Source organism: Misgurnus anguillicaudatus, chromosome 2 (assembly GCF_027580225.2).
Source record: "Misgurnus anguillicaudatus chromosome 2, ASM2758022v2, whole genome shotgun sequence".
Classification (NCBI taxonomy): Eukaryota; Metazoa; Chordata; class Actinopteri; order Cypriniformes; family Cobitidae; genus Misgurnus; species Misgurnus anguillicaudatus.
In genome coordinates this window covers 42,779,826-42,789,710 of record NC_073338.2, presented here as the reverse complement: position 1 = coordinate 42,789,710, position 9,885 = coordinate 42,779,826, and the positions used below count along the sequence as shown (strand labels likewise).

General features: G+C 36.9%; 1 protein-coding gene across 1 annotated transcript; it reads right to left on the bottom strand.

Moving 5' to 3' along the window:
• Nucleotides 1-6,515: 6,515 nt before the first annotated feature.
• LOC129442969 (E3 ubiquitin/ISG15 ligase TRIM25) lies at nucleotides 6,516-9,705 on the bottom strand. Its single transcript, XM_055203310.2, has 7 exons — nucleotides 9,427-9,705; nucleotides 8,443-9,057; nucleotides 8,252-8,347; nucleotides 7,902-8,135; nucleotides 7,628-7,787; nucleotides 7,454-7,504; nucleotides 6,516-7,079 (listed from the first exon to the last, which is right to left on the bottom strand). Exons 2-7 carry the CDS (start codon nucleotides 9,025-9,027, stop codon nucleotides 6,523-6,525), a joined length of 1,683 nt encoding a protein of 560 aa, XP_055059285.2. The 5' UTR covers nucleotides 9,028-9,057; nucleotides 9,427-9,705; the 3' UTR covers nucleotides 6,516-6,522.
• Nucleotides 9,706-9,885: the final 180 nt, after the last annotated feature.

Sequence of the window (9,885 nt, the reverse complement as noted above, 5' to 3'; positions counted from 1 at the left end):
AACGTTTTCTTAAACATGGCATTGCAATACTTTATTATTGTTGTTGCAAGTTAAGGGTTTTATCTGTGTAAAGAATTGAGAATCAGAGGGATTTGTACTGCAGAAAAATGTAATTATAAATAAATTATTAAATGATATGCTAACAATACCATTATAAGATTAATCATTGAGAACAGAGTGGTTGATTCAGATATAATCTTGTGATGTACATTTCTCTTCCCAGAAAACAAGTCTTACATTAAACAAAACATCTCTTATTTATTTGTTAATGTGCAGGCAAAATCCTAAATAATCACAAAACAGATGTTATAGGTTCAATAAATGTGTCCAAGGCAAATATCATCATTTCAAGGCATCAAGGCACGTTTGCTTTACTTCCTGACTCCTGAGATGCCTTCATCGTCCTGTCCCACAATTCTATGCATGGTCGTGCGCTGGGAATGTGATTGGTCGGGCCTGGTCAAGTTCGAAAAATTACAATGGCAGCCAAAAAAGGGTCTGGATCATAAATTTAGTGCAATAAAGTTATATTTTTTACTTTTTACACATTTTGATTGCATTTTTAGTGAGAAATTAGTATTGCAGTTTTCAAATATGGGATAAGTTATTACAAAGGCGCTCTTTGTTTATATTTCAAACAGAATTTCATTACGCTGCCTATGAAGTCTTCAGACAGAGCCTATGTTTGGACTACATTAGACATTTTTACATTCATAATACAGTCTTAGAAGACATTCAGGTCTCACAGCACACACACCTACTGTGTCTTACCCATATTGCTTTTCTTCACTTTCTGTCAGTATCTTCCTTTAGGCAAAGACCTCTTTGAGGTGTGTCAGTTGTTTAATAATGTAAATGTTTATTCATTTAAAAGAAAACTTTAAATCGACTGAATGCTTGCTTAGTTATGTGTGATGTCATATACGCATACAAATTTGGAAACACACACTTGTTCTGTATTTATACTTACTCATCAAAACTATAATACAACTATAAGAATAATGTTGTCACTAAATGCATCCAAAATAAATGAAAACTCTGTCATATTTTATTTCCTGCAGTGTAGCCAGACTTCAAAATTAATCTTGTGACATTTTATCAGGAAGCTTGTCTGAGATGCATTTTAAACAATAATGGAGAAGACACATTCTATTCCAGGCTCTGATTGGCTGTTTTTTCTTCAATGTTGGAAAAGTCATGCATTTTAAAAATAATATTTTGAATACAATTTTAGTTTTCTAATAAAAGAAATGTATACGTTTGGCAAAAGTTTTGTCTACAAAACTCAGGTGTTTGTGTTCGGTGTCATGTCTTTTATTTTAAAATTGTATTTTGTAGTTTTTGTCTGGGTCCTTGTAGTCTTTTGGGTTAGCTGTCATATGTCTGTCATATCTCAATCATCTCGTGTATAAATACCCCAGTGTTTCATGAGTTTTGTGTCAGTTATTGTGTGTGTGTGTGTGTGTGTTTATTGTTCTCTGCTTCATGTTTGGACAGCAAAGCAAGAGTGGTTTCGAACATTTAAACACACACGTTAAGAGTTTTAAGATCAGTATTTGAAACATTTTAGTCAAGTGTTTTCAACCAGTACTTTAAATGTGAAATAAACTATTTAAAGGGGCCATGGCACAATACTTTTTTAGGATGTCAAATAAATCTTTGGTGTCCCCAGAGCACATATGTAAAGTTTTAGCTCAAAACACCATATAAATAATTTATTATAGCATGTTTAAATTGCCACTTTGTAGGTGTGTGCAAAAATGTGCCGTTTTGGGTGTGTCCTTTAAAAAGCAAATGAGCTGATGAAATTCAAACACTGATCACAATGATGTTGGTTTGTTGCAATTAAAACTCAATTGTGCTTTCTCTGCACTAAATGGCAGTGATGTGGTTGGATAGTGCAGATTAAGGGGTGGTATTATTATAATAAGAGCTCCTTATGACATCATAAGAAGAGCCAAATTTCAATGACCTATTTCTTCATGTGCTTGTAGAAAATGGTTTACCAAAACTAAGTTACTGGGTTGATCTTTTACATTTTCTAGGTTGATAGAAGCACTGAGGACCCAATCATAGCACTTAAACATGGAAAAAGTCAGATTTTCATGCCATGGCCCCTTTAAGTGAGCAAATGAATGTTTTATATAAAACAATACAATGTCTGTCTTGTTTTCATTTGTTGTATTTACATTTGTAAAAATTATTTATTGGCCCAGTCAAGTAACAAGTAGCAATACAAGTATCTGTGCTGTTGGTGGCAATTTATGATATTGTATTCCTACATCTAACATTCAAAGTTTTTCTACTTTAACATTACAATACGAATTTAATACTATTATTTTAATAACATGACTTCAACTTATCGATTGGAAAATAACAAACTCTACAACATCTCATGTTACAGATTCTTCATGGAACTCAAACATTAAAGTATATTAAGTATAATACAATATATTTGCGTGGTTTATGGTAAAAAAACAGCAACAACAATATTTTCAACATACGTACATATTTTTGTAGCTCCAGATATCCTCAAACACATTGATTTTGTACAAAGCTCATCGATTTGAAAAGCTCTGTGTCCCTGATTGGCCAGCTAATCTGTAAGTTGTGATTGGCCTGAATACCTCTGACGTCAGCCGGAAATGTGACGCTCCTTACCATGTTTGAAAGATTCGCTCACAATGCAATGCTAACAGGAGTAAACTTACACACAGCAAATTTAGCAGAGTTAAAGGAACACGCCCACATTTTGGGAATTTAGCTTATTCACCGTATCCCCCAGAGTTAGATAAGTCCATACATACCTCTCTCATCTCCGTGCGTGCTGTAACTCTGTCTGACGCAGCCCCCGCTAGCTTAGCTTAGCACAAAGACTGGAAATGCATGGCTCCAGCTAGTATACTGCTCCCAATAAGTGACAAAATAACGCGATCATTTTCCTATTTATGTGTTGTGATTTGTCAAACCGTGTACAAATAACAAGGTGATATGAGACACAGCGATCTTTTAACAGTATACATACTGAGAACTATATTCTCTGAAGACGAAGCACTGCCGCATGGGCGGAGTGATCTGCTCGCAGCACACGAGAAGCCCCTGGTGAGGAGCAGAGAATTCGGTCAGAGTTGTGCAAATCACTCCGCCCATGCGGCAGTGCTTCGTCTTCAGAGAATATAGTTCTCAGTATGTATACTGTTAAAAGATCGCTGTGTCTCATATCACCTTGTTATTTGTACACGGTTTGACTATACAAATCACAACACATAAATAGGAAAATGATCGCGTTATTTTGTCACTTATTGGGAGCAGTATACTAGCTGGAGCCATGCATTTCCAGTCTTTGTGCTAAGCTAAGCTAGCGGGGGCTGCGTCAGACAGAGTTACAGCACGCACGGAGATGAGAGAGGTATGTATGGACTTATCTAACTCTGGGGGATACGGTGAATAAGCTAAATTCCCAAAATGTGGGCGTGTTCCTTTAAAATTACGCTGTTAATGGAAATATAAAAAGTTCAGAGTTAATTTAACACTGGATTGAGTTAAAACTATTTTATTTAACTCTATAAAAATAAAGAGTTGGTGTCAAAACAGAGTGTTACCACTTTTTTAAAAAATCAACTCCTACAGTGTTTTGTTAGTGGAGTTTGTTAACTCCTGGGGTGTTAAATAGAGAAGACCTCCCACTTTTAACAGCACACGCGGAACCGTGTTTTTGGATGATACAGTTCAAGAAGAAGGTCATCTCTTTCACGGTAAATGGTACGTAAATGTTCAATAAATAAAATTTTGATCAATAACATTTGAGAGATGTGAGGTGTTATGTTTTATATTGCTGTTAGTATCAAGTTTAACATTAAGAGCAGTGTTTCCCATACATAGGCTCTACTTGGGCGGGGTGCCCAGGTAAATTGCGACCCGCCCAGGTAAAAAAAATCACTTTACGAATTTCCGTATTTTCTGAACTCGACTGGATGACCCGTGTTTTGGAGAGAGCGAGAGAGAGAGAGAGCACGAGCGAGAGAGAGCGCGCGCGAGATAGAAAGGTGGGGGCCGGGTGACCGTGAAGATGATGCACGGGTCATAAACTCATCATCCAGCGCGGCAAACTGGATCAACTGCAGCACATACTGAGGTAACTGAGCAGCCAGGGAACTACACTGCGACCAAAATGGTCGCATATGCTTATGTGCATATGTGTTTATAGCATCCAAGTTGGCTTCATTTTGCGTGCAAGCACATTGTGTCTCTCCCGTTGAGTGTGCGTTCACGTGCTCTCTGTTTCTCAATGAACTGGGTGCGACGCGAAGCAACCTCAGTGTCACATTGTATCCTTTCATGTTTCTGAACTTGAGCAGAGTTTTACCATTAGAGGTCTTTCTTCAATAAGGACGCGGGACCCGTACGGTTCCGGGTTTATATTTTAAATGGTCAGTAGGGTCCGGGTCGGTCCAAGTTCATTACTTCGGGTCCCAAGTCTGATTAATATTGTGTGTAAAACCCGAGTCGATCGGAGAACGGCTGCTAGCGCAAAGCTCGAGGGCTGTTTCAGCGTGCCTCCGGTTTCTTTGGCGATAACAGCTGGCTCTTGTCACGACCACGCGCCGCTTCATTTTTTCTTTATCCCATTTTTTTATAATCTTACAATTAATAGACCATATCTTTACTAAAATCTAAACAGTTTGCACAGAGATTGTAGCAAAAAGCAGTGCTAATACTGAATGAGCAAAGCTCTAGCTGACTCAGGATATAAAAAACGCAAAACTGTAATGTAAAGTCTGTCATCGGGACAGCAAGTAGACTTTTAAATCTGAAATAATGAGTGGATTAAGCTTTTTTAATCAGCAAAAGAGAAATAGAAAGCAGAAGCAGTAAAAGTGCCTAACTAATAGAAATTATTAACATTATAACATCAGTCACATTTATAATCTATAGACCTGCACTGTCTATTAATACACTGTACATAGTATTGTATTATATTGAGTTTGATAAAAGGGGTCATCAAATTGCTTCATATATCAGTGCAAAAACAAAGTGTTTTCGTGGTGCTTTAACAAACAGTGTCAGCTTTGTTTATGGCAAAGAAAGTTTGGGGTGGTTAGATTAATGAACTATAATGTGAAATTAATATTAATGTTTAATAAATCAAAGTATTGTGTCACACATTATTAGTTCTTTGTCACATGTATAGTAGACCATTTTTTGTCGGTGGATATAATGATTGCCCTTTTCACAAGCTACCACCACAAGTAAATTTCAGATCTGTGGGAAACACTGAAGAGTCATGCGTTATTGTCATTATATGAATGCTGCAGCTGAATTTAGGTCTTAGCTTCAGGTGGAGCAATTCATACTCATAATGTTTTGGGGAGTTTTTTGTTGTTTTTTGCTTTATATGCTGTTTTAGTTAAAAAAAAAAAAATCCGTTAATCTGTGCAGGAGATTTGCTTTGGGGACTTTGGAGGAGCGCAGAAATAGGCCTACATGAAAATTTCTTCAGACGAAGAGCAATTTTATAACAAAGTGAGTATTTTGTGCAAAACATAAATGTATAACTATTTTCAAAGTATTTTGTAATGTGTTCTGTATGTAAATTCTAAATTTTAATAATGCATTTTTCCCTTTTATTTTTGTTTTATTAACAGAAACTTTAATATCCAGTCTGAAGGTCTGACTGAGGACCTTACAGCTACTGGTTTATCATTCTGCTGTTATTATGTGAAGACAAACATGGATTTTGGATTGAAATTAAGTCAAACTTGCTTGTTTGTATGAACTGAAGCCCCATAAACTTTATTTATAAATATCTGTACTGTTGTTATACATTGGGAATGTGCTTTTTAGTTGTCTTGGATGTTAATATGTTAATTTAATGAACACTTAAATGCATGACACATTGAGGACAATTTTTCTGTCATAAATAAATGTTGATCAGATGGCATTTAAAAAAAACGTAACAGTTTTATAATGAGAACGGTAGATTTTACTGCTGTATTGTTACATTAAAAAAACTGTTTAAAAATAAAAACATTTGTCCCAACAGTACTGTATGTTTCTGTCTTTACATTTACCATATTAACACCATAGTATTAAAAAATATAAAACTACATTGGAGTTAACAAATTACACCGAGGGAGTTAATTTTTTACAAAAAAAAATATTTAACACTGATTAGTGTCAATTTATAGTTAGATTCTTAACTCTGTATAGTGTCAATGTGCCAACACTTTTAAAAGTGTTAAAATAACTCTTATAGAGTTATTCTGAGGTTCCAGATTTTGCTGTGCAGGCTGTGCGAGTCCAGGAGGAAGGAATTATGATACGATCTTGTCCAAGGAAGTAAACTGTTGTCTACAATCCGTGTGTTTGTTGTAGTCCAAGAAAAGAGATTTACATTGAAAATGATAACTTGCGTCATCATTTACCTTGATGTATGTACCTTCTGCATATCGTTAACATGTACTAATTAATACTAACACACCAAAGGATATGTAAAATCATCAATCAAACGATAGTTGATCTTTAAAACGTTTTATCAGCTACACTGTCCATTTCACAGAGTTTTACTTTTGATAGTCTCAAATCATAAGTAAATCTAAACCCAGGATAGAGAGGTTGAGTGAATGTGGTGTTGACTCTGTGGATGAGGGTCATTGTGTCAGAGACGCTGTAGAAGGACAGAGATCCTGCACTGTGATCCACATACACTCCTATTCTAGAAGATCTGAGCACTACTGGGAGTTTACTCTCAATGTTATTGTGCCAGAATGAACAACTGGTGTCACAGCAGCACAAACTCCAGGACTGATCATTAAATCCAAACACACACTCATTACCCCATCCCTTCCTGCTGATGCTCTTATATGACACTGATATAAACACCACACCACTCCACTCAACCTCCCAGTAACAGCATCCACTCACACTCTCACTACACAACACCTGAGGATCAAGCTCAAATCTTTCTGGATGATCATGATAATGCTGATCTATTTTAGTGCAAGTAATCACTCTGTTTTCCTCAGACAGACACAGAAGTTGATGTACCGTGTTTGGATCCATTGTGAATTGACAGGAACCTGATGGAGGAAAAAAAGAGAAGAACTGTAATGTTTTTGTTAGGTTTAAGTAAGGGATGTACGACCAGCAAGTTGTTATCGCAGATTCGCAGAATAAATATTGATCAGGACCACGACACAAAGCAGAGGGGTCTTGTGTAAGCTATGTTTGTATGTGAGTATAGGTGTGTGCTTTTTTAGTTCTAAATTATTAATGGGGCTATTAGTTAACACTACCATAACGCTTCAAATATATAAACAAAAACGTATTCTTTTACACCATAAAAAAAACAATTAGCCATAAAAAACAATAAACTGTTAGACACATTTGTAACGATTTGAAGAATGTAATTATGTGTGTTGGTGTGCGTTTGCTTGTGTTCATTGCAACTTACATTGTAGGAACTCCTTCCTGATTTGGGGCTCAATTATATTATTGTTTGATACTGTGGAAAAACAAACATCTTGAGTTGCAATATTCAAGAAAAAACTTTTGTATATTGCATAAAGTTATAAATGTATATGAAATAAATTGATACATTAATAAGCTCAGTAATTTAGTGCTTTACCTCTATCTGATATTTTTTCAACCTCTTCTCTGCAGAAATCCTCCAGTTTCTCTTTCAGATGAGACACAGATTTTCCTACATCATCAAAATGGCTGAAAAAACTGACAGTGATGCTGAGTGAGTCTGTAGATCCAGGAGGAACAGAGAGAGACTGGAAACTCTACACAAAGACAAACAACACAAACATAAATTGATGACAAAAAAACATTTCTTAGAAAACACTCTCTGTAAAACGTCCTAAAAATCACTGTTGTGTTTTTCAGATCTCTGTTACCTGGAGGAAATGTATGTGATCATCTGTGAGTAAAAGCTGCTCCAGCTCAGCGTCTCTCCTCCTCAGATCATCAATCTCCTGCTCCAGTCGCTTCAAGAGTCCTTCAGCTCGACTCACTGCAGTCTTTTCCTGATCTCTGATCAGCTGTGTCACCTCAGATCGTCTTCTCTCAATGGATCGGATCAGTTGAGTAAAGATCCTCTCAGTGTCGTCCACTGCTGTCTGTGCAGAGCGCTGTTAGGACACACAGAGAGAGGAGCATTAGAATCAGCAGCATTCACTAAGCTCTTACTAGTACATCACACAGTCTGTTACCACAAACAACAGTTGTTCTTCTGATCAAAACTCACCTTATGAGTCTCCACAGCATCTCTCAGCTCCTGAAGCTTCTTCTGGCTCTCCTGGATTCTCTGATGGTATTTTCTCTGTGTTTCTATCAGTTGTTTCTTTTAGATGTGGAAATAATGATAGTGTGATGATCATGAAGCAAATACTATGGAGCAGAACTGTTTAACCATTACCCAGTGCTTTCAGCTCTTACCTGTTTCTCTGTCCTCTCTTCTTCAGCTGTTATAGTATTGTGATTTTTGTGCTTGTCCATCATACACAGATAACAAATAAAGAGCTGATCAGTACGACAGTAAATCTCGAGCAGTTTCTCATGTTGAGGGCAGATCATCTCCTGTAGTCGTCCAGTGGCATCAGTCATTTTGTGTCTCTTTCCAGAGTGAAGTTCTTCATGACGTTCAAGATGATTTTGACAGTAAGAGTTCAGACACACCAGACAGGACTTGACAGCTTTGTGTTTTCTCTCAGTACAGACGTCACACTCCACATCTCCAGGTTCAGCATAACAGTGATCAGAATGAGCAGCTTTTCGTTTAGTCTTCTTCAGTATCTCCACCACTTCAGCCAGCATGGTGTTTTTACCTAAAACAGGTCTTTTAGTGAAGGTCTGTCTGCACTGAGGGCAGCTGTAGACTCTCTTTTGGTGATCCCAGTAGTGTTTAATACATATCATACAGTAACTGTGTCCACAGTTGATGGTCACAGGTTTCTTCAGCAGATCCAGACAGATTGAACAGATGAACTGATCCCGGGTCAAAGGAACACTTGCTTCTGCCATTTTACAGGAGGAACCCAACAACAGCTAAAACTGAAACAGAAAGAGTAATAAACAGAAAGATGTGATGCAGCAAAATACCACATCCAGACAGTAGTAGTACAGGAATGAGTTTCACTTTTAACTGAAGGCAGGAGTGGTAAACAGAAAAAAACAGAAAGAGATTTACCATAAAACTATACCTATATTCTGCTCATAATATATAAATATAAATCTCTATATTCGTCACTAACGTAGCAAAAAAGCAGGCAAGAGTGGATCCATATTCAGCAACTTACTTCAGCAACTCATCACCTCTCGGTACCTTTCTGCTAAACTTTGCCAAAAAAATCATATGTCAACGCAAAATGAGCAATAATGATCGAGTCAAAATAAGGTTATCGATATTATTTAGAAACTCACCTTAGTTTCGCTAATTTTATAGCGTATCTCAATGACGCACCGTCACCTGAACTTCTGTGCGCGCGGCTGCGTGGGTTGCCAGATGCGTAACAAAACCAGCCCAATGTCCATTAAAAACTAACCCAAAAGCATTCCGATGACGATTCACAGCCCAAATACCCAACTACTAACGATCAAAATCCTACCACATTTAACCCACTAAAAAAATTAACTCGCGAAAACTGTTTAAAAGTAGCCAAATTAGACTCGCGTCAGATCTTTAGTACCCTCAGATTAGCCAACATTCCGTGGGCGTGACGATTGAGGTCGAGACTCGAGACCCACCTGAAGGTCGCGGACTTGGCAACCTCTATGTTTAGTTAGCGTTTCTCATTGCGTTTTTATCACGGTATTTTTTATATATTTAGAAAGATTTTATTAGGTTAAACTAAAAAAGCAATAATATTCTATAATGCAATT

Bases quoted from the DNA above. Each gene is read 5' to 3' on its own strand.
- LOC129442969 (XM_055203310.2), bottom strand. From the start codon at position 9,027: ATGGCAGAAGCAAGTGTTCCTTTGACCCGGGATCAGTTCATCTGTTCA. The intron at 7,505-7,627 runs GTAAAGCACTAA...GTTTTTCCACAG, and splicing joins TGAAAAAATATCAGATAGAG to TATCAAACAATAATATAATT. The intron at 7,080-7,453 runs GTAAGTTGCAAT...TTCCTCCATCAG, and splicing joins CAGGAAGGAGTTCCTACAAT to GTTCCTGTCAATTCACAATG.